The sequence below is a fragment of the Oncorhynchus mykiss genome, chromosome 30, assembly GCF_057628025.1.
Source record: "Oncorhynchus mykiss isolate SJ-2025 chromosome 30, ASM5762802v1, whole genome shotgun sequence".
NCBI lineage: Eukaryota > Metazoa > Chordata > Actinopteri > Salmoniformes > Salmonidae > Oncorhynchus > Oncorhynchus mykiss.
The window spans coordinates 25328703-25353195 of NC_143051.1; the positions used below are offsets into that span (position 1 = coordinate 25328703).

The following is a 24493-nucleotide window of genomic DNA, read 5'->3' on the forward strand; positions in this document are numbered from 1 at the left end:
TGCCTCACAGTCACTCTCTGCCATGTCCCCTATCAGTATTCCACTGCCACTACTGCTGATACTGCTTCTCTGTCTCCTCTGTCTGTCGCTCGCTGCACCTCACCTCAACTTGCCCCTCCTCGCCCTCAATCTTCTGCCTCTCTTCCCTGGACTGTATGTTACGGTACTCCAAAAACCCTGATGAAAGCCAGATGCCGAAATGCGTTTAACAATAAAGAAAGCATATTTGACGTCCACTTTCATAGTCCTCCAAGAGTTGCTGAATATCCTTATATTGACTGTACTTTTCCACTGACAGACTCAGCTTTTTGCTCCTGGCTGTTTTTTCTCAAACATGCAGTAGCAGACACAAGGCAGAATGTTGTTGGTGGTTTGCCAGAAGCTTGTTTGGTCCATTTCGACAGATGTCAGTGTTAGATTTCAGATGCCAGATGCGCCTTTCCTGAAACATTATATGCCAGAATGCTACATGTTGCATTTTCAATACAGGGTCTTATATTGAATCCTGTGTTTTAGTGTCACATTGAATGTAATTGGTTTCCTAGTCCAAACAACCTTGATCTGGAGCTGTTATGACACACACACACGCACGCACACACCCACACGCATGCACACCCACGCGCACGCACAGCCTCTGACATCGTTCCTGGCAACACGCAGCGGTATAAATCCAATCTTTACGGTCGTAATAGGCATTCATCTAATGTGATTACTGTTCACAACGACACGGCATGTTTTTTCTTCTCCACAGTGTGAAACACACCATGACCTGATTCCATCCTTTGTTTTATCGACTAACTTTCTCAGGCAACTGGAGCTGATTGGAAAATTGACGTCGTGAAATAAAAAAACATTAATGGAACGACGCTTAATTGCATTGGGGGGCGATAAACTGAGGCAGAGTGAGACTCCTGCTGACCTGTTGTGCTGTGATGGTATTACCCACTGGGCACAGACGTCAATTACATTTCATTGAAGTTATGTCAAAGCAATGTTGATTCAACCAGTGTGTGCCCAGTGGGTAGTGACCACGGAGAAGTCTCCAAACCTTCCTCTTCTCCTCATACTCCTCCTGCTGTTCCCTTCCACCCACCACAGGCATCTGGAGTAGCCTACCTCCCACACTCTGCTCCTCAGAAAAACACATGAAAGCTCTACTGTACCTGCAGCTGTTTCTGTTGAGGTATACCTTAGGTATTGTAATTAGCATATATGCATATGAATTAGGCATGACACATCTAGATGGTTTTGTTATGCTTCAATGTAAAATGGTAATTATTATGATAAGATTCTCCACTCACACAAAAGTTGTGTTTAATTTGTTTGTAGAGAAAAACAAGTGTTTGGATATGATGGTGTCGCTGTAATACAAAGCAACCACATGGCTGCGCTGCAGACCTGTATTTGACCACTTGATTGGTGGCGCAAAGTGAAGTAAGGGTTCTTTTTGAATTCTTTGCCCCCTACGTCAGCTATTGCAGCTCAAATTGCCAGTGTGTTTCGCATGGAGGGGGCACTCGCTTCAGGAAGGAAATCAGCCATCAATGGGATCGAGCAGACAACTTTGTTACAGTCCCGCCGGAATCACTCATTACAAGGATTTCTGATAACGCGAGCTGGACTAAAACATTAAAATGTATACCGGAGTGTTTCTACTGATGCTGGTCGTCGGGATCTACGCTGATACTATGGACCAAGGGCCAACAGGTAAAGAAAACAACGTTTTTGTTTCTTGGGAGTCAAGCATTGCGCTGCTGCGCACCTGGGAAAGGACAGTTGGCTGGGCTGTCCGTGTCATTTGTGGGCACTGGGCACATTATTCTACGCTAATAAACATGTCGCCAAATAACGGGAAATTTCGAGTGCTATTAATCAAATTTGTTTTTCTTCTTTTAAATGTTGTGAAAGGTGAAAATAGCTCTTCTCATAATTTGGTCTCGTCTTATTTCTGAACAGAACTTCCAAGAAAGTAGCATTGTTCTAGTTTTTGGAAATAACCTACTAGAATATCCAAGAATAACCGCTTTCAATCATTTCAAGTCTGTGACTTGTCGAAATATGCTACGTAGTGTCTTTTGAGGCTATGCGAATATTAGCAATGTTGAATAAGCTGTTGTCTGTTCTTCGCAGGTTGCAGTGTCAAGTGTAACAATATTTTTTTTACCGGTGGCACGTGCAGTGAAGAAGTATAGGAAAGTGATGGCGTACCAGGCAGTAACCTCATATTTATAATTTCTCAGGTTGGAATGGTTTCAGTCTCAAGTTATTCTGACATGCAGGATAGAAAAATAAAGTACAAAATAGAACATGTTTTTGTCATAATAACGAAGGTATTCTGACCAATCAATTAAATTGGAATATAAATGCTGTTGGAATATAAATGCTGTTATCGGTTGTTTGGGATTAAGCTACATCATGAGCTGAGAATGTTTCTGTTAATGGTCAATTCGAATAACAGTCATCAAGCCCGAACCTGCTGATAAAAAAACAACAACCCCACGTTCCTTTATGTGCTGTGATTTGATTGATGGAAGCAAACTCTATTATTTAGCTCTGTCATACACATACACACAGTTTCATTCTAATATCAAGTTCTAAAGTTTGCACTCAATATTGTTCATTTCCTGTAAACACATTTGTTTTTTTATTCAGGGCACATACCATGGTACAACAATGCTTTTTTTTCAGTTTCACTGTCATGATACCTAATACATTCTCAATGTGTGTTTTTAATCCTGCGGGAGACAGCTCTGGGAGGCTTACAGCAGTGTTTTTTTGTGTGTGAACTATCTGTATTGTTTTCATTGTGGAATACACAGTCATTTTAGTTCCCAAGAAAAAATGTATTGAAAGGAAAAATCCCCTCGGGTGCCATTCCAGCTCAGCTAAACCTGAATATTAGCAGTGAAAGTGTTTATTAGCAAGGCAGGGGTGTGGCCATGTGTAGATTCACTTTACATGACATAGTACTAAGACCACGTAATAGTGTGTCTTTATACTAAAATGGTGGATTTGAAACCCAGACCCCTGTGGGAGTTGTATGTTATAAATACTCTCCTACAGACAAGCCAAGCAGAACCTTTACTAGTTACTGTTATAGTATACTACATGTAACTGGGTGAATGCATTCTCACTCCCTCCATACCAGTGTTTTCCCTAGATTTCTTCCCAGGTGGCTTCCAAAGCAACATCCTGGCACCAAAACTGTCAATAAAAACAGCCTCAGAAAAGAAGGGATGGAGCATAGACTTGATCACATAACCTCACCCAACAACATTGCAAACTGAACCCCACTATTCTCTGTGGGCTGTAGCTGTACAGTAGGTGAAGCTGCCTGCCGCAGTGATCTGTTTATAGTAGATGTATACCTTACTGCTGAGGCAGTCTGTGTCTGATTGCACTAACACACACGGGTCTGTTGCTCCAGGCTTTTCTTCTTGCTTTTCCAATATCTGGTTGAGCCTGAGCAAATAAAATTGTATTGTCACATACACGTGTTTAGCAGATGTTATTGCGGGTGTAGCAAAATGCTTGTGTTTCTAACTCCAACAGTGCAATTATATCTAACAAGTAATATCTAACAATACACACAACCTAAAGTAAACGAATGGAATTAAGACTATAGAAATATTTGGGCGAGCAATGTCAGAGTGGCATAGACTAAGATACAGTAGAATAGTATAGAATACAGTATATCCATATGGGATGATTAATGGAAAATATGTAAACATTATTAAAGTGGCCAGTGATTTCAAGTCTATGTATATAGGGCAGCAGCTTCTAATGTGCTAGTGATGGCTATTTAACAGTCTGATGGCCTTGAGATTAGGGATGCACGATATATCAGTGAACATATGGCAGGGTAACCTAGTGGTTAGAGCGTTGGACTAGTAACCGAAAGGTTGCACGTTCAAATCCCCGAGCTGACAAGGTACAAATCTGTCGTTCTGCCTCTGAACAGGCAGTTAACCCACTGTTCCTAGGCCGTCATTGAAAATAAGAATTTGTTCTTTAACTGACTTGCCTAGTTAAATAAAGGTACAATTTAAATTAAATATCGGAATTGGCTGATATGAGCTAAAAATGCTAACATCGGTATCAGCTGATGTCTAGTTTAACACCCAATGTGCAAAACCGATGTCAAAGCTGACGTTCATACCTATATAATGAAGGTACATAATGTAATGACGGCACGTATAATTTTGCGCTATTCTGGCAACACAGCATTCCTAAACTAGCCCACAATGTCTGCTGTGTGGATCCAGCAGTCAACAAGTCAAGCAGTCATTTGAAAGAGTAACAAAATTTCAGCGAGACAACTCAAAGGCGAAATACATTAAAGCCAAGATAATGGAATTCATTGCCGTTGACAATCAACCTTTCTCTGTCGTGGGTGATGTTGGCTTTCTCTGACTGGTCGAGCACCGGTTAACACTACTACTACTGTGACATCGGGTGCTGTCGGTGTCCTGGAGGGCAGGTAGTTTGCCCCCAGTGATGCATTGGGAAGACCACACTACCCTCTGGAGAGCCCTGTAGTTGCGGGCGTTACAGTTGCCATACCAGGCGGTGATACAGTCCGACAGGATGCTCTCAATTGTGCATCTGTATAAGTTTGTGAGGGCTTTAGGTGCCAAGCCAAATTTCTTCAACCTCCGGACTTTGAAGAGGTGCTCTTGTGCCTTCTTCACCACACTGTCACCATTTCAGTTTGTCAGTGATGCGTACGCAGAGGAACTTGAAGCTTTCCACCTTCTCCACTGCAGTCCCGTCGATGTGGATAGGGAAGGTGCTCCCTCTGCTGTTTCCTGAAGTCCAAGATCAGTTCCTTTGTTTTGTTGACGTTGGGTGAGAGGTTATTTTCCTGGCACCACACTTCCAGGGCCCTCACCTCCTCCCCGTAGGCTGTCTCGTCATTGTTGGTAATCAGGCCTACTACTGTTGTGTCGTCTGCATTCTTGATGATTCAGATGGAGGCGTGCATTGCCACGCAGCCATGGGTGAACAGGGAGTATAGGAGCAGGGCTTGCTTTCCCTGTAGTTGCTTGGTGCACCTTCTGAGTGCTACCTGATTGAGTAGATTTGCTGGGGTAAAAGCACTCCTTGTCAGATCACTGCATAACAGCACCTGTTAGTGTGTGTGTGTGTGTCTCTCTCTGTGTATGTGTTTGGCCCGGAGGAGTTAGGGTAGTAGAGACGGTAGTTTAATCTGGTAGGCCCCTATGTCTCCGACTCTCTCAGTACTGACATGCAGCCAGTGTGAAACACCCCATGATTGGTGATGTAGAGGTTGAACTTGGGATGGCAGACCACATGGGAACACACTATCATGGGAGAAGATGGTCGCCAGGCTGGGGGTTATACTAAGGTCAAGAGAGGGGACAGGAGGGTCTTCTTGTTCTTATTGGCGAAGGTAGGCGCCAGGCTGAGGGTTGTACTAAGGACGAGGGGCTATGGAAGTGCTGGCCGTGCTGTGTGCAGTGGTTTGGATCGGTCAGATTTTTAATCATACAGAAAATGGTTTAACACACACAAAGCTCTCTTTGGGGAACAAAGGTTGGAAAGGAGAAAATTGGATCACAAACACAGAGAGAAGAGTGATGGAAGTTGGTTCCTTCTTCTTTGTTTGTTTGATGTTTTCAGGCCACTGATATGTGAAATAGGACTTCTCTCTTACTGAAAGTAGTTTGAGAATTTTATTTTGCTGATCTGTGCTCTTCCTTCCATCTCTATGAAGGCTTTAATCTGTCTAGCTCTAACACCCCTTCTATTGACTACAGAGAGAGAGAAGTCACTTTTTATTGTCTTTTTTATTTGACAGCTTTAATGGAAGCTTAAGGCATGGACTGCCTTCTTCCCTCACCTAGGGTGACTACATTTAATGTACCCAAATACGGGACAAAGGCATGATTTTGTGGGACAGTGTAGCCTACATGAATCTTTTTTGGGGGCTGCTCTGAACAAGCTTCCGCTGCTCTGAACAAGCTAATTGAAGCGGGCCTATAGGCTACTCCTTTGGCTCATGCTAAATTTGGTCATGCAGAAACAAGAGCCCAATGTGTGTCTGTTTTAGGAAAATCTGGGAATACATGGCCAAGGAAACATTTCTGGCTGGTCTCAGGGAATGTGAAAACTTTAGGAAGTGAGACTTTGATAACAGGGTTGAGTGATGTAGCAGCAAATATGTTGAATTAGCAACTAATGAGCATGAAGAGCCTCACAAATTTGGCAAAATCACCTTGTATCTTTTCAGTTTAATAACCTTATATATATTTCCAATCGGCTATTTATTAACTTTTGTAGCTCTTCATCAGAAACATGCCTTTTTAACTGGCCTCTCCAAGTTTTAGCTGGAATTTAGACCAAAAGGATTTTACAAATGTGATTGGTTGATGAAATGACATTGGCCTACATATCGCCTTGCGCTACGCAGAATATCAGATGTTAACAACGATTGGAGAAGTGTTTAACATCACCAGTACCACATACATATATATATATATATATATATATATATATATATATATATATATATATATATATATATATATATATATATATATTTTTTTTTTGTCAAAAGAGCAACGTGACTGCAAACCGAGATCTGTATATAATGACGAGATGTTCATGTCTCCACCCTAACAATGGAAGTCATTGTCCCAAAGGCGGGAGGGCAAGCGAAAAGCTTAGGTCTAAGATAAACCCATAGAAACACATTGAGCTTATCTTGGACAGATTTCGGCCAGTGAAACTTCTTGCTTCGCCTCTTCCTCTCCACTGCAAAAGAGACAAGTTTAAATGCCTGACTGAAATATGGAACAAATCTACATTTTTAGTAAATTAGTGGGTTAGAATTTTTTTAATAAAATGCGGAACATGATTGTTTGGTTGCAGGACAAAGGACCAAAATGTGGGACTGTCCCGCACAATCCGGGACATGGTCACCTTACCCTCACCTCAAACCGATGGGTCAACACACCCTGGAAGAAATGGTGTCACCATGAATCAGCCAGGCGGGTAGATAGAATGACTCACCAAAGCATTCCCTATTACTTACACACACACACACACACACACACACACACACACACACAGTTTAATTGCCACAATTCTTGGCACCTCAACTAGTTAGGTATTTATTAGGTTCGTCATTCAGCTTGCAGTCCAATGTATTTATTGGCAAAGCCGCAGCTGTGGCTTTTTGCAGCCAGCTTGAGTGTTTAACATGAATTTTAAGTTGTTTGGAATTTGCATTTAATCACCAGAGTTGAGGACCTTTGGTGGCCTCTGCAGGTCCATCAGTTCAGCTGGAAATAGGACTTGGCAAAGCTCTACTGCCTTTTGAATAGGACTTCTGTGAGTCACTCATATATATATATATATATATATATATATATATATATATATATATATATATATATATATATATATATATATATATATATATTTTTTTTCTTTCTCTTTTTATCTAAAAGTGATTTCCTCTTATCGTTCCCAGTCGGGGCTGGGTTGCGGCAGTGGGGATGTTTGGCAGAGAAATCTATTTTCTCATAGGGAGCTGAGCTGATTGGTAGGATGCAGGAAGTGTGAGGACAAGAGGAAGAGAAGGAGAGAGAGATGGAGTAATGCTGTGTTGTTCCTGACAGACATTAATGTCCAAGCCTCCCAGTTAAATACCATGGTTCTCTATAGTCCCTTAAAGCAGCTCAGTCTGTTAGTAGATGGCACTTTCACTGACTGCGTGTGAGTGTGCGTGTGCGTGTGCGTGTGCTCTCACATGATGTTCTGTTATTTCTGTCTGTCCAGAAGAGAACTTGAATCAGATCTTTAATGTAAAAGTCAGCAATAAAACACTGACTGGTGGAGACGCTCACTTTGAGTGTGTGTGTGAGTCTTTCTGTGTGTTTGAAAAATAGAAACAAAGTGTATATGAGTGTCAGAGAGAGATCGATAGAGAGAGTGTGTGTGTGTGTGTGTGGTGCACAGTGAGGTGCAGACCTGACAGCTTTGTGTGCTCACTTTCAGAAGTATCCTTTAGAGTATGAGCTTTTAGCAGACAGGAAGACAGCCAGGCAGCAGTTCAGCTAGTCAGTGACTGGGAGGCCTTTCGTTCCAGGAGGTGGTTGTCAGTTAGACCTGTCGTCATGGCGTCACGGTGCCTTGTCTCTGACGCTGATCGCCCACGACCGCTCCCCGCTACCGTGTCACAGTAGCAGCGTGTCCACCTGCCATCGCCATAACACCCATCACCGCCACACTCCCTGAATGGAGCCGACAGCATTCCACGATCGCTCGACGCCCCCGACCTGCAGGGGCCCATGGGAACAGGAGGTGGGGAGTTCTCTCCTCTCAGCTCTCCTCATCTGTCACTTTGCTTCTCCAGGTGGGAGCTAGCTAACCAATAATGTTTTGCTGAGTCCCTGAACGCCACTGTGTTAGACAGATGGCTGTGTGCCAACAGGCCCAACACTACACAACACTACTGCTCAGATTCCTTAATGTGTTTAGACATTCTGGTTAAGATGCTCTTACTTAAGAAATACTTTGAATCTGTAATACACTTTTTTTGAACCTTTTATTTAACTAGGCAAATCAGTTAAAACAAATTCTTATTTACAAAGACGGCCTACCCCGGACGACGCTATGCGCCGCCCAATGGGACTCCCAATCACGGCCGGATATGATATAGCCTGGATATGAACCAGGGACTGAGATGCAGTGCCTTAGGCCACTGCGCCACTTAGTGATTCAGATTTTCATGGTCTTCAGTTATTAGTTTCTGTGACGCCTGTCATCAGTCAAACAACTGATGGAAAGAGCAGATTTCAAGTTTCTAGAGTGGATGTTTCTCTTTAGATTGATATTTGAATGTCTTGTGGACGAGGACGAGAGCAGTGTAGATTAAAAGGTCTCAGCAGGATGGTGGTTGAAGCAGATAATAAATTCAGTGTGTCTGTGACAAATCAACTGTTCTAAAAGCGGTTGGTTATCCCTCTCTTTGAAAAGTTGGCGTCTGTGACAGATATGCAGAGAGAACGCTGAGCTGTGTGCTGTGTCCCAACTTGGATTGGCGGGGCTCCAGCTGCTGCCGTGGCAACAGAGGAACTCGGAACTCGGAGAGAGCTGCCTCAAAGTGTTCAGACTTGTGAACTATAGGACGATGCTAGAGAAGACTCTGTTGTCACTGTGCTTTTCAACAGGACTTAGTGTCAGGAAAGCACACGTGCAAATGACTGTGAGCCTCCCTCTCCCTGCCACTCTCCCTCTTTTTCTCTACCTCGCCTTTCTCTCTTGCTCTCTCTTTTTCTCTATTTCTCGCTCTTTTTTCTTTCTCATTTGAGTTTTTCAAACTGTCCAATTAGCTCATATCTAATGTGAGTGATGCTTCAAAAGCAACTAATTAAGCACCTGATTCTAGTGAGAATAACCGTATTAGTGTAAATATATGACTGTGGTGGGCTATGTCCCAAATAGCACCCTATTCCATATATAGTGCACTACTTTAGACCAGGGCATATTAGAAATAGGGGGCCATTTTGAACACACACGTTGTTTTGTCTCTAATTACGAGCCTGCCAAGTGTCACATTTATCCAACAAACCAAATTCATAAGAACTAAGTAATTGAAATTCCACATCGGTCCAAATCATTCATATTCTTTATGGGTTTTGTTAAGGATCATTTGCTGAGATTGATGGAGCTGGAATCATTGCCAATATGATTAGAAGGAGAACTATCGAGCTACACTGCAGAAGGGTGAGAGAGTTGTATTGTCTGTTTATTTGGAGTGGCTGTGGTGGTGTAGTCGCAGTGGGATGCTATCTGAGAGGAGATACACTGAGTGTACAAAACATTAGGAACACCGGCTCTTTCCATGATAGACTGACCAGGTGAATCCAGGTGAAAGCTATGATCCCTTATTGATGTCACTTAAATCCACTTCAATCAGTGTAGACGAAGGGGAGGAGACAGGTTAAAGAAGGATTTAAGCCTTGAGACAATCGAGACATGGATTGTGTCTGTGTGCTATTCAGAGGGTGAATGGGTAAAACAAAAGATTGAAGTGCCTTTGAGTGGGGTATAGTAGTAGGTGCCAGGCACACCAGTTTGAGTGTGTCAAGAACTGCAACGCTGTGGGGTTTTTCATGGTCAACAGTTTCCTATCACGAATGGTCCATCACCTGAAGGACATTCAGCCACCTGTGGGAAGCATTGGAGTCAACATGGGCCAACATCCCTGTGGAACACTTTCGACACCTTGTAGAGTCCATGCCCCGATAAATTGAGGCTGTTTCGAGGACAAAAGGGGTTGAAACTCAATATTAGGAAGGTGTTCCTAGTATTTTGTGCACTGTGTATACACCGCAGGCAACAACTCTGCAGTGATGACTGTCCATTAAGTGTCAGTAGCTCTGATGTGATATGATCTCTGTCCATTTAGCATCTCCCAGAACTGTCACCTGGTCTGATTACGTCTGTCGGATGCCATTCGCGTCGCTATCGCCACAGACATGCATGAATAGGTCTTATGAATATTCCTCGCCTCACCTCCAAAGGTACAGTCGGAAGTTTACACACACCCAGGTTGGAGTCATTAAAGCTTGTTTTTCAACCACTCCACAAATTTCTTGTTAACAAACTATAGTTTTGGCAAGTCGTTTAGGACATCTACTTTGTGCATGACACAATTCCAGTGGGTCAGAAGTTTACATACATTAAGTTGACTGTGCCTTTAAACAGCTTGGGAAATTCCCCAAAATGATATCATGGCTTTAGAATCTTCTGATAGGCTAATTGACATCATTTGAGTCAATTGGAGCTGTACCTGTGGATGTATTTCAAGGCCTACCTTCAAACTCAGTGCCTCTTTGCTTGACATCATGGGAAAATCAAAATAAATCAGCCAAGACTGCAGAAAAAAATTTGTAGACCTCCACAAGTCTGGTTCATCCTTGGGAGCAATTTCCAAATGCCTGAAGGTACCACGTTCATCTGTACAAACAATAGTTTGCAAGTATAAACACCATGAGACGTTCTGTCTCCTAGAGATTAACATACTTTGGTGCGAAAAGTGCAAATCAATCCCAGAACAACAGCGAAGGAACTTGTGAAGATGCTGGAGGAAACGGGTACAAAAGTATCTATATCAACAGTAAAACGAGTCTTTTATCGACAACCTGAAAGGCCACTCAGCAAGGAAGAAGCCACTGCTCCAAAACCGTCATAATTAAGCCAGACTACGGTTTGCAACTGCATATGGGGACAAAGATCGTACTTTTTGGAGAAATGTCCTCTGGTCTGATGAAACAAAAATAGAATTGTTTGGCCATAATAACCATCGTTATGTTTGGAGGAAAAAAGGGGAGGCTTGCAAGCCGAAGAACACCATCCCAACCGTGAAACACAAGGGGGGCAGCATCATGTTGTTTAAAAGACATTTGTTTAAAAGACAAAAAAAATAATGTTGGGGGGGTGCTTTGCTGCAGGAGGGACTGGTGCACTTCACAAAATAGATGGCATCATGAGAAGCGAAAATTCTGTGGATATATTGAAGCAAAATCTCAAGACATCAGCCAGGAAAATTCACCCAACTTATTGTGGGAAGCTTGTGGAAGGCTACCTGAAACGTTGGACCCAAGTTAAACAATTTAAAGGCAATGCTACCAAATACTAATTGAGTGTATGTAAACTTCTGACCCACTGGGAATGTGATGAAAGCAATAAAAGCTGAAATAAATAATTCTCTCTACAATTATTCTGACATTTCACATTCTAAAAATAAAGTGGTGATCCTAACTGACATAATAATTTTTACTAGGATTAAATGTCAGGAATTGTGACAAACTGAGTTTAGTTGTTTTTGGCTAAACATCTGACTTCAACTGTCTTTAATTTCTGTAGCTTAGCCAAGTATCTCTAATGACTTCTCTAGCCATTGAACTCCAAGTGGGCCCTGACCTGACCTGCCTACCAGTCTGATGGATGACGGTTGAAGTTGATGCTGTCGTTGACAGCGACAGAAAAGAACAGAGGAGAAAAATAAACTGTTGGGTCGGTCAATTTTCTGCTGTGTGCAGCTGTAACCATGGCAACTGGATCAGCAACTAGTCCCCAGGTCAAAGTTTACACGCATGATGCGTTCTGGCAGCACTGTCAAAGCGTCAGCAAATGTCTTTTAAGATGGAGATGACAATTGGACCAAACCCGAACAAAAACATCCCTCTCGACTTTCCGAGTCTTTCCAATAGCTTTGTGGTAAAGAGGGCCACAAGAAGCAATTTCTTATAGTTTTTCTCTCCAGTTCTTACTCCTCTCCCTCCCTCCTCGATCTGAATTTATTTACCTTCTTTTTCTATCCCTTCCATTCCCTCTCCCACCATATTAAAAAACAGAATCCCTGTTGTAATAAATGTAGGCTGTTAAGTGCAAATGAACTTGTGCTGGGAGCTGTACTACTGACTTTATACTAGACTCTTAATGATAACAGCCTCAGTTATAGCATGACCTTAAAAAGCCCCCCTCGATGATAAGGAACGAGCCCTAGGGGAGGGTTTGGTCCCCTAGCTGCTGTAGGAGATATTAAAGTTTACAAAATACTCGTTTCGAGTTATCAAACCTCTGGGCTTTGGAGTGTACCTGTGCAGCGCTTCAGAGAGGTATTAAAAGTTTGGAGTGGAAAACTTGAGATGTTGTGAACCTGCCATTGCCAATCAGTGGGCCCTTTATAACACACACACACACACACACACACACACACACACACACACACACACACACACACACACACACAGAGCTCACAAGGGCACTGTGGATTGTGTGAAGGAGATTCCCTGTGATCAGTATGGATGCCTCTGCAGCTAGGTGTGTCTGTGTGTGCTCAGCAGCGTGAAACAGCAACAGCTGTGTGGCTGCTTGTTGCCACAGGATGTTTCACTGGAGGGCTACTCTCTCCCTCGCCACCCCACCCTCTCTCTCTCTCTCTCTCTCTCTCTCTCTCGCTCTCTCTCTCCCTCAACATTTAAACCACTTTTTTTTATTGGGCCACACCTTGTCACACATTTCCCGCCCTCCTTCCATGGTGCCTGGTGTTCAGTGCAGAGGTAGAGGGGATACACCTTGGCAGTAAGCTAGAGGATATAGGGGCTGTAATGTTGGCAGATGTGGTGGTGCAGGACAGGTAGCAACTGTTACACCAGCTGGTCCTGACCCTCCTCTGTTCTCCTCCCAACATGGTCCTAATGTAGCATCATCATCAGTAGCTGGTGCAGTTCTCTACCCAACACTGCAAGGCATCAAGCACATTCACCTCTGGAACACCACTTGCACAATCGAATAGAACTTGATTTGCTCTCAGTAGAGAATTTGTCTTGCATATGTACATGGTATTGGTGGTTATGTAAGTATAGTTATAGGGGATTAATGTAGTCCTGGACACTGCAAGGGCAAGGAGCCTGGATATCATCTCCTACATGTCATTGAATCCAAACCCAGGATGACTGGTAGTTTGTCATCCAAGCCCACGATGACTGAGGTCGCATACCAAATGGCACCCTAATCCTTATATCCCTCAAATTCAACTCTGGACCTAGAATCCAGTTCCAATGCATTTTTTAATTGTTCCCCTCTAATCAGGGACTGATTTTAGACCTGGGACACCAAGTGTGTGCAATTAATTATCAGGTAGAATAGAACCAGCAGGCTCCGGGCCTCGTAGCGTTAGAGTTGAATACCCCTGCCCTATATAGTGCACTACTTCTCAAAAGTAGTGCACTATGTAGGAAATAGGGTGCCATTTGGGATTAGCACTGAATAAATGATTACCTGTTGACAGAATGTTGTTTTTATGAGATCTCTACTGGAGTGGACTGGAGTGAAGTGGGCAAGCATCATGCTGTGGATTTATATGTTAATGGATGCAGCAGTCCAGAATCAGTGATTGAATAAGCAGCTCTCAGAGACAGATATGAGGGTCAGCATTTGACATGTTGATAGCTAGAGGGAGAGGGGCAGAGAGTGAGAGAGAGGAAGTGAGGGAGAGTGAGAGAGAGATGTGGGTGATGGAGAAAGAAAGAGCGAGAGAGACAGGAAAGCGTGTAGAGGACAGGGAGTTGAGGCGTAGGGACTATTGATTACCACACTGCAAGCTGTCTGAAACAGAATCAGCTGGTGGTCTCGTTTCTATTTCTGGTCTTGATGTCTGGGGATTAAGTTAAGGGTTGGGAGCAGGGAGGCAGGGGGTGAATGGAGTCCCCTGATCACTCCGTTATTATGCATGTCTGCCCTCGTGCCCTCATGCCCTCTAACACTAATCCTACCGTGTCTGAGGAGACAGATGGTGTTGTGATCAGGGCACCAGGAGAGACCTATTTGGATATCTGAATGTCCCACGCATGTGCACACACACGGCTGCCAAACACAGGGGATATGGCCATTGATGACCTGTCTCGTGGCTTAGACAATAACAGGTGTAGTGTTTTAGTTTTCCCTTGTGGCATTCTGCTGCAACAGAGAGGGACATACTGTATGTTGTTTGTGAAGGAGCCTTACAGGAGACCTCTCCCTATACATTGACCTAGAAAAGTGCTGAGTCTGGCAGAAAGTGTGTGTGTGTGTGTGTGTGTGTGTGTGTGTGTGTGTGTGTGTGTGTGTGTGTTAATTATATCAGAAGAAGCAGACTGCCACACCAGTTTCTTGTTTCTTTTCTTTCTATTTCAGAAGAACATACTCATTGCCAGTGTTACTATATTAACTACATGAAGCAGAAAATTCATTTTCTTACAGTTGAACACACCAGAGGCTCTAGAGACTGTGTAGGCAAGCCCTCTTAATTTACAGCGGGTCCTTCACTTGCTTGGTTCATAAGATATAAAGAGAGGATGTAGAGGAGGAGGGTGATACAGGTAGAGAGATGCTGTCTTGCCTTCTTCACCACGGTGTGGTTTGACCATTTCAGCTTCCCAGAGATGTGTACGCCAAGGATCTTGACATTTTTGACTGTTGATGAGGATGGTGGCGTGCCCAGCCTGGTTCCTTCTGAAGTCCACAATTGTCTCCTTTGTTTTTCTGACGTTGAGGGAATGGTTGTTTACCTGTCACCACACCACCAGAGTACCTACCTCCTCCCTGTAGGCCATCTGGTCGTTGTTGGTAATCAGGCCTACTACTGTCGTGTCGTCACTGAACTTGATGATGGAGTTGGAACTCTGTAAGGCCACACAGTCGTGGGTATACAGGGAGGACAGGAGGGGATTAAGGACGAACCCTTGTGGGGCCCCTATGTTGAGAATCAGTGTCGAGGAGGTAATGTTGTCGAGGAAGAGGTGTAGTCTATTGCCAGGGCTTTGCAGAGCTGTATCATTCCCCTTTTGTATGTTGCTATTTATATTGTAAAGTTGAACACAATAGATATACAGTAATAATGTATTCAACAGATATACATTGATTGACCGTTGAGATTTTGAGATTGAGATTTTGTGTCACTGGCCTATGTTTTTACAAATGAATTTAAAGCTTAAATGTCTCGAGTCAATAAATATTCAACCCCATTGTTATGACAAACAAAAATAAGTTCAGGAGTAAAAATGTGCTTAACAAGTCACATAACAAGTTGCATGGACTCACTCTGTGTGCAATAATAGTGTTTAACATGATTTTTGAAGGACTACCTCATCGCTGTACCCCACACATAAAATGATCTGTAAGGTCCCTCAGTCGAGCAGTGAATTGCAAACACGGATTCAACCACAAAGTTCAGGGAGGTTTTCCAATGCCTTACAAAGAAGGGCACCTATTGGTAAAAAAGCAGACATTGAATTTTCCTTTGAGTATTGTGAAGTTATTAATTACACTTTGTATGGTGTATCAATACACCCAGTCACTACAAAGATACAGGCGTCCTTCCTAACTCGGTTGCCAGAGAGGAAAGAAACCGCTCAGGGAATTCACCCTGAGGCCAATGGTGATTTTAAAACAGTTACAGAGTTGAATGGCTGTGATAGAAGAAAACTAAGGATGGATTAACAACATTGTAGTTACTCCACAATACTAACCTAATTGACAGAGTGAAAAGAAGGAAACCAATGGTGACTTTAAAACAGTTACAGAGTTGAATGGCTGTGATAGAAGAAAACTAAGGATGGATTAACAACATTGTAGTTACTCCACAATACTAACCTAATTGACAGAGTGAAAAGAAGGAAACCAATGGTGACTTTAAAACAGTTACAGAGTTGAATGGCTGTGATAGAAGAAAACTAAGGATGGATTAACAACATTGTAGTTACTCCACAATACTCTTCCTAATTCACAGAATGAAAAGAAGGAAACCTGTACAGAATTCATCCCGTTTTCAACAATGCACTTAAGTAATAGTGCAAAGAAACTGGAAATCCTAGAGGAAAGCCTGATTTCAGTCTGCTTTCCACTAGACACTGGAAGACAATAACCTAAAACACAAGGTCAAATATACACTTGAGTTGCTTACCAAGATGACATTTAACATTCTTGAGTGGCCTAGTTACAGTTTTGACTTAAATCGTCTTGAAAATCTATGGCAAAAAATGGTCAACAACCAACTTGACAGAGCTTGAAGGATTGTTTAAAATCAAATGCAAATATTGTGTGCAAATCTCTTAGAGACTTATCAAAAAAGATTCACAGCTGTAGTCACTGCCAAAGGTGATTTTAACATTGACTCATGGGTGTGAATACTTTATGTAAATTAATATTTCTCTATTTAATTTTCAATAAATTAGCAAACATTTCTAAAAACATGTTTTCACTTTGTCATTATGTGGTATTGTGTGTAGATGGATAAAACCAAAAATATATTTAATCCATTTACAATTCAGGCTGTAACAACAAAATGTGGAATAATTCAAGAGGAATGAATACTTTCTGAAGGCGCTGTATTATTACACCTCTGTGTCAACAGGCTATTACTTAAGTGCTGGGAACCTTGTGTAAAGCCTTCCAGTCTGTCTGTTAACATGGGAGAAGACAAAGCCAATGAGCCAATGTTAGAGTAGGAGAGAAATATACTGTATGACGTGTTTGTCACTGTCAGTCTTGAGGGACACTTTATATATAAATAAAGCTAGCTTCATTCTCTACACAGCCACGCCCACGTCACCACCGATAATCATGAATTTCAATAAGCATTTCTCTACGGCTGGCCATGCTTTCCTCCTGGCTACCCCAGCCCCGGCCAACAGCTTTGCACCCCCCGCAGCCACTTGCCCAAGCCTCCCCAGCTTCTCCTTCACCCAAATCCAGATAGCAGATGTTCTAAAAGAGCTGCAAAACCTGGACTCGTACAAATCAGCAGGGCTAGACAATCTGGACCCTCTCTTTCTAAAATTATACGCCGTCATTGTTGCAACCCCTATTACCAGTCTGTTCAACCTCTCTTTCATATCGTCCGAGATCCCTAAAAATTGGAAAGCTGCTGCGGTCATCCCACTCTTCAAAGGGGGTGACACTCTAGACCCAAACTGTTCTAGACCTATATCCATCATGCCCTGCCTTTCTAAAATCTTCGAAAGCCCAGTTAACAAACAGATCACTGACCATTTCGAATCCCACCTTACCTTGTCCGCTGTGGAATCCGGTTTCCGAGCTGGTCACGGTGCACCTCAGCCACGCTCAAGGTACTAAACGATATCTGTGCAGCTATCTTCATTGACCTGGCCAAGGCTTTCGACTATGTCAATCACCGTATTCTTATCGACAGACTCAACAGCCTTGGTTTCTCAAATGACTGCCTCGCCTGGTTCACCAACTACTTCTCAGACAGAGTAAGTGTGTCAAATCGGAGGGCCTGTTGTCCGGACCTCTGGCAGTCTCTATGGGGGAACCACAGGGTTCAATTCTCCGGCCGACTCTTTTCTCTGTATATATCAACGATGTCGCTCTTGCTGCGTGTGATTCCCTGATCCACCTCTACGCAAACGACACCATTCTGTATACTTCTGGTCCTTCTTTGGACACTGTTAACAAACCTCAAAATGAGCTTCAATGCCATACAACACTCCTTCCAACTGCTCTTAAACGCTAGTAAAACTAAATGCATGCTTTTCAACCGATTGCTGCCCACACCCGCCCGCCCGACTAGCATCACTACTCAGGATGGTTCTGACTTAGAATATGTGGACAACTACAAATACCTAGTTGTCTGGCTAGACTGTAAACTCTCCTTCCAGACTCATATTAAACTAAATCAAATCTAGATCGGCTTCATATTTCGCAGCAAAGCCTCCTTCACTCACGCTGCCAAACATACCTTCGTAAAACTGGCTATCCTACCGATCCTTGACTTTCGGCGATGTCATTTACAAAATAGCCCCATATACCACCCACTACTGCGACCTGTATGCTCTCGTCAGCTGGCCCTCGCTACATATTCGTCGCCAGACCCACTGGCTCCAGGTCATCTATAAGTCTTTGCTAGATAAAGCTCCGCCTTATCTCAGTTCATTGGTCACCATAACAACACCCACCCGTAGCACGCGCTCCAGCAGGTATATCTCACTGGTCATCCCCAAAGCCAACACCTACTTTGGCTGCCTTTCCTTCCAGTTCTCTGCTGCCAATGGCTGGAACAAATTGCAAAAATAAGTTGGAGACTTGATTCTCCCTCACTAACTTTAAGCATCAGCTATCTGAGCAGTTTACCGATCGCTGCAACTGTACACAGCCCATCTGTAAATAGCCCATCCAATCTACTTACCTCATCCCCATATTGTTTTTATTTACTTTATTGCTCTTTTGCACACCAGTATCACTACTTACACACCATCATCTGCTCATCTATCACTCCAGTGTTAATCTGCTAAATTGTAATTACTTCGCTACTATGGCCTATTTATTGCCTTACCTCCTCACGCCCTTTGCACACTGTATATAGACTTTTTCTATTGTGTTATTTACTGTACATTTGTTTATTCCATGTGTAACTCTGTGTTGTTGTTTGTATCGTACTGCTTTGCTTTATCTTGGCCAGGTTGCAGTTGTAAATGAGAACTTGTTCTCAACTGGCCTGGCCTATCTGGTTAAATTAAGGTGAAATACATTTTTTAATAAAAAACGCCCTGTGGGCTTTTCCGTGTGTGTGTGTGTATGTTCCCAGCCCCAGACAGAACAGCCATTTATAATCTCATGATGTGACTGAGGAAACTAGGTTATGTGTTGTTTATGTATTGTTTCTTACCCCCCCCCATCCCTCCCTCCCTTCCGGTTGCCAGCTCCATCACTCACTTGCTTTTAATTAAACATGTCAATCACACACAGCGAGAGAGAGACAGAGAGAAAGAGAGATTTCCCTGTCACAGCTCTGTGAAGGACTAAACCTGTCCTAATGGGGACATCCAAATCTCTATTGTTGAGACAGGACAATGAGAAGCAAAGTAGGGGGAGGGTTCGACAACGATTAATTAGAAGTGCAGATAAGGGTTACTGTCAGGAGTGACAGGTTTTCTCTCTCTCTCTCTTTCATCAGCGACAGGAACAGGGGTTGAGTAACAGACATAACCCTCTCAGACATATCAATCTGTGCATCCTTTTCCCACCCCTGTCCCTATATCCCTTTAGCCCGGGATGAGATGCCACCCCACAGCAGAGCCCATGTGTCGCTGGAGGTTGTTTAATTAAGAATCAGCTGGAGAGGGATTAAACACATCAAGCAGAGTGATCAGCAGAGAAGCGAAGAAAAGGACGAGAGGAGAGAGAGTGAATTAATGAGAAGACGAGAGGTAGGGAGGAAGAATTAGCAAGGGGAATTCATTAATGCAGGGTATTTTTTTCACCTCCACTGACCACCATGCCCTGTATGGGGTACTCCCTCCCTCCCTCCCTCCCTCCCACTCACTCCCTCTCCCCCTCCCTCTAAGGGCTTTTACAGTTTAGAGTAAATCCTTACCTCAGCTCTCTGCTGCCTAATTTACTTGATTTGTTTGTGTTTAATTGGGCCGGAGATTTGGATCCTCTCCCCTTCAGCACTGCTTACAGCCTAAAAGTTGAAACTTGAAACCACAGCACCTCACTAAGATAGAATAGAATACAGCCTGGAACTAAAGTTACCACAGCACCTCACTAAGATAGAATAGAATACAGCCTGGAACTAAAGTTACCACAGCACCTCACTAAGATAGAATAGAATACAGTCTGGAACTAAAGTTACCACAGCACCTCACTAAGATAGAATACAGTCTGGAACTAAAGTTACCACAGCACCTCACTAAGATAGAATAGATGAGAAAGTACAGCTCCCCTGCACTGCAGACTGGAGAATCCCCTAGTGGGAGCTGTGACACTGCAATGGTCCTCGTCACTGGTCCTCAGTGTGGAAGAACCCTGAGCCTGGAGTGGTCTCCTGCTGGGCTGGCAGCAGACACTAAAGGGGTCCGCATGCTTCCCAGCCGATACAATTTGGAAGAGTTTCTACATATATTATGATATTTTGAAGTTTTTGTTTGTTTTTGGACCTTGGTGAGGGGTTTCTCTGCTGTTTGGGCTCCATTTTTTTTCTGGAGGCAAGCCGAAGTCTACACCCCTTCGTCGCTGATTGGTCAACAGTAGGGGTTCTTCAATGAGGTCTTTGTTGTCATTGTCACAACTCGTTTTCATGCAAATGTTTTCATTGAGAAATACTGCACCAAATATCTTTGTTAGATGTAATGTTGCGTGACGAAGATCTCCTCAGCTAAAACATGCGAATTAATGACATTTCTTGTTATCTTAGATTAATTCTGAAGTGTATACTGGCGACGGTGTCTCAAAATGAACAAACAGTACTGTTTCTTTTTTTTCTAGTTTTTCAAGCAAAGGTCTTTTTAAGGGAGTATGCGAGCACATTCATTCGGTTCGTGTAGCCAACTTTGGCTAGCTGCCAGCCAAACTTAAGCATGCTGATGCCTTAAGGGCACTGGGGTTGAGATAGAGAGGCTGGGGTTCTGGAAAGGGTACATGGGGGAATAGGGAATGGACTACTGGGGCTGTGGGGCTGGGCCTCTCCCAGTGTGGAGGAACCCTGATTCAGGAGTGACCTCCAGCTGAATTTTGGGTACAGGGAGGGGCTGGGACACTACATGGGGCTCTGGCAAGGGAAGACTAGAGGGCAATGGACCTCGCTCTCTGATGGCGCTGCATCAGACACCGATAGGGCTTAGGGAGAACTGCTGGAGTGGGCTTGAAAGGATGATTGATGCAGGCAAGGTGGACACCAAAGCAACTTTGAAGTGTGTGTGTGTGTGTTTTTGAGAGAAAATGTGTGTGGATTGACCTAGCCGGAGGCATGAATAAAGTTGAGGGTGTAATTGGTCAACAGTGTTAGAGAGAGACCGAAGATGTTAGACAGAGCTTTATTCTGTTTGTTTGGGGACTGATTTTAAGCCTGGCTAGGATGCAAATCTAAAATCCAGAGTTCTTTCCCTTGTCAGACTTTGCAAGATAACGCTGAAGGGTTTTAATGAATAGGTCCGAAGGCACCCATGACCCCCTCACTCTCTGACAGCCGGCAATAATGATGTTGGCATGTCAAATATGCTTGTGAGGAAAATGCTATTATGAGCAATCGCCTTCAACCCTATGAAAAACAAAATCACTGGCATGTGAAATTCCTGTAGTGGGGAGGGGGTAGCTGATCTGGGAAGAGGGACCCCAGCTCTTTCAGGCCGGTTAGGCAGCTGAAGTTATCCGGCATAGTGAGGGTGTGCGTGTGTGTGCATATGGGTGTGTATATGCACATCCACTAAGGTAGACTTGTGGGTTCATTGCTGTTGGACTGGTGTAGCAGGGTTTTGTTTTGGACTTGGTTTCAGGGTGTGGGTCCATTCAGAGGCGAGACCGCCGGCTCCGGGATTTATTCCTGGCCAGTGAGCTAGAGTTAGCAGCAAGCGGAGCTGTGTTTGCCTGTATGAGGGGCTAGGGCTGGGGCTAGGGCTGGGGCTAGGGCTGGGCCTTCGCTGGAGGATTCAAGCTATATCCGAACAAGGGAGCACCACGCTCCAACTGAGAGACGAGTGCAGGGAAGCGGGACTGTACACTCTCTCATTATCAGAGTCTACAGGATGGAGGAAGAGAGATGGAGACAGAGATGTAGAGAGGGAGGTGGTACGAGGAAGATAAAGAGCAGTAGATTAGGGAAAAGAAGGAAATATAGAAGGAAAGAGAGAAAGTGAAATGGAGAGATGAGGGACAGTGACAGTGTTAGGACAGGGAGGCTGTTGTTTTCTATGAACACAGAAGAGCCTCTGTCTCCAGCTGCAGACGTCTAACCTCCAGTCCCTTGTCTGTCGCAGAGCCGCCCCCCAAAGGAGGTAGACTGGAACCTAGCTAAACCTCAATGAAGCAGCTCTTTTTTAAGCCAGGATATTCTACTTGTCTCACTCTCCTTCACTCATTAGTGTAGGGAACTGTGATATGTCTCAAGGCAGTGGACAGTTTTAGAAGCAGAAGTAATTTGTCAGAATATGATTTTGCAGGAGGCACCCGTTTTTATTTGTCACTTGGTTGGGTCCTTCATTCAGTAGATTTGCAGTTGAGGCGACCGGTAGACTTTTTAATAAGGTGACAGTTTTTTATTTCCGGTGAGATAGTGACTATTTTTGTGTCTGTGTGTGTAGTTTTGAAACACAGTGAGGACCTGCAGCCTGTTCTCGTTCCTGGCCCTTCCTTCCTCAGTGTGCGTGTGTGTGTTCGTGATTCTGTGTGTGTAATTCTCTCCTGGCCCCTTGCCTGCCTCTGTCTTCTGTCTCACTATAAGAAACACCAATGGGAGTGTCTGTGTGTTACCCATGGGAAAGAGTTGAGCTACACTTCATTCTCACAGACCAGGTGTCAAGACAAAGCGCAGCTGCAGCAAATCTGCATCAAACCATCTTTAGTGTGAATGTGTGTGTGTCCGTGTGTGTGTCCGTGTGTGTATCCGTGTGTGTGTCCGTGTGTGTGTGTAGTTCGGCTGGTCCAAAAGCCTGTCTTATCTCTGTTTCAGGGTTAGTGATGATGAATGAGAGGAGATCATGGTTGGTCTTCAGACTCTGTAGTGTTTCTTTAGCCTGCCTGGAGCGTGACCTTGAAGAGAACCAGCAGATAGATAGATACGCTTTTCACCTCTGTAATTGATGTTCTCTGTGCTTGCTCTCTCACCTCTGTAGCCACGCCACAATGGCGCCCTATTCCCTGTGTAGTGCACTACTTTTGACAAGGGCCCATGTAGGGAATAGAGTGCCATTCAGGACGCACACTTTAGCAGAGTTGAAGTGGAGCAGTGGTCCATGTAACCGAACCAGACCTGGGGCTAATGGGCAAATGCGTCTGTCAAATACTTTAATAATAGTCAGAAGTTTTAAGTTACGCTCTATTTATCTTGGAATTTGTCCTCTTGAGACTATTCCACTGTTGAAATGTTTCCGGTCCAACTACATCAAGCACAGTTCAAGTATGAAAGTATTTGACCTGTGCTGTGACCGTCAGAATGTTGTTATTAAGAATGCATCAAGCTTTTAGTCAACAAACGATCTCTCTGAGTGATTTTTCTAGTTGACCAAGTGCCACCCTTGAGTCAGGCCTTGTGTCAGTCTCACCCTTACTAGATTATTCAGCCTCTAAGGGCTCAGTGACAATAGGATGTAATTAGAAGGCTCCTGTGGGATCCAGAGCTCTCATCCTCTCTGATACTACTCTGGGTGTGTCCCAAATGGCACCTATTCCCTACACCCTCGCCCTATGGGTCCTGGTCAAAAGTAGTGCACTACATAAGGAATAGGGTGCCATTTGGGACTCTATACTCTATCTCTTTGCTGCTGTGTGCTGTAGGTTAGCCTAGTGGTTAGAGCGTAGTAACCGAAAGGTTGCAAGATCGAATCCCCAAGCTGACAAGGTAAAAATCTGTTGTTCTGGCCCTGAACAAGGCAGTTAACCCACTGTTCCTAGGCTGTCATTGAAAATAGGAATTTGTTCCTAACTGACTTGCCTAGTTAAATTAAAAAGTGTCGTCAGTAGGCTGCTGTGTGGTGACTCTTCAGTCCCAAAAATACTGGTGCACCAAACTTGTTGTTAACTCCTAGTCCTACCTTCTGTTTCACGTGATGTGTGTGTCCAGTTGAATAACACAAGTCGATAGAGGATCAGTAGCATGGTGTCTTTCCCACACAAGGCTCTCTTGTGAGTGTGTGACACCAGATTCTTTAGGATCAGTAGCTCATTAGTGTTGTGTTGGTCCTCATCGATCCAGACCGCTGCTAGAGCCACATTGCTGCTGCTGAGTCCCTCCAGACTACTACTGCTGACCACTGCTAAATGCTGCTGCCCTCCGAGTCCCTCCAGACTACTACTGCTGACCACTGCTAACTGCTACTGCCCTCCGAGTCCCTCCAGACTACTACTGCTAAATGCTGCTGCCCTCCGAGTCCCTCCAGACTACTACTGCTGACCACTGCTAACTGCTACTGCCCTCCGAGTCCCTCCAGACTACTACTGCTGACCACTGCTAAATGCT

General features: G+C 43.9%; 1 protein-coding gene across 14 annotated transcripts in view; it reads left to right on the top strand.

Moving 5' to 3' along the window:
• The first annotated feature begins 1410 nt into the window (after window positions 1–1410).
• The window catches only part of LOC110489412 (receptor-type tyrosine-protein phosphatase U), a 276455-nt gene continuing 253372 nt past the window's right edge, over window positions 1411–24493 (top strand). For 12 of the 14 annotated variants that reach the window (XM_036970735.2, XM_036970740.2, XM_036970741.2 and 9 more), the window contains exon 1: window positions 1411–1707. In XM_036970735.2, coding sequence (XP_036826630.1) covers window positions 1635–1707 — 73 coding nt within the window. In that variant the 5' untranslated portion in view covers window positions 1411–1634. The remainder of the gene's footprint in view (window positions 1708–24493) is intronic. The other 2 variants (XM_036970737.2, XM_090227903.1) reach the window with 1 other exon arrangement.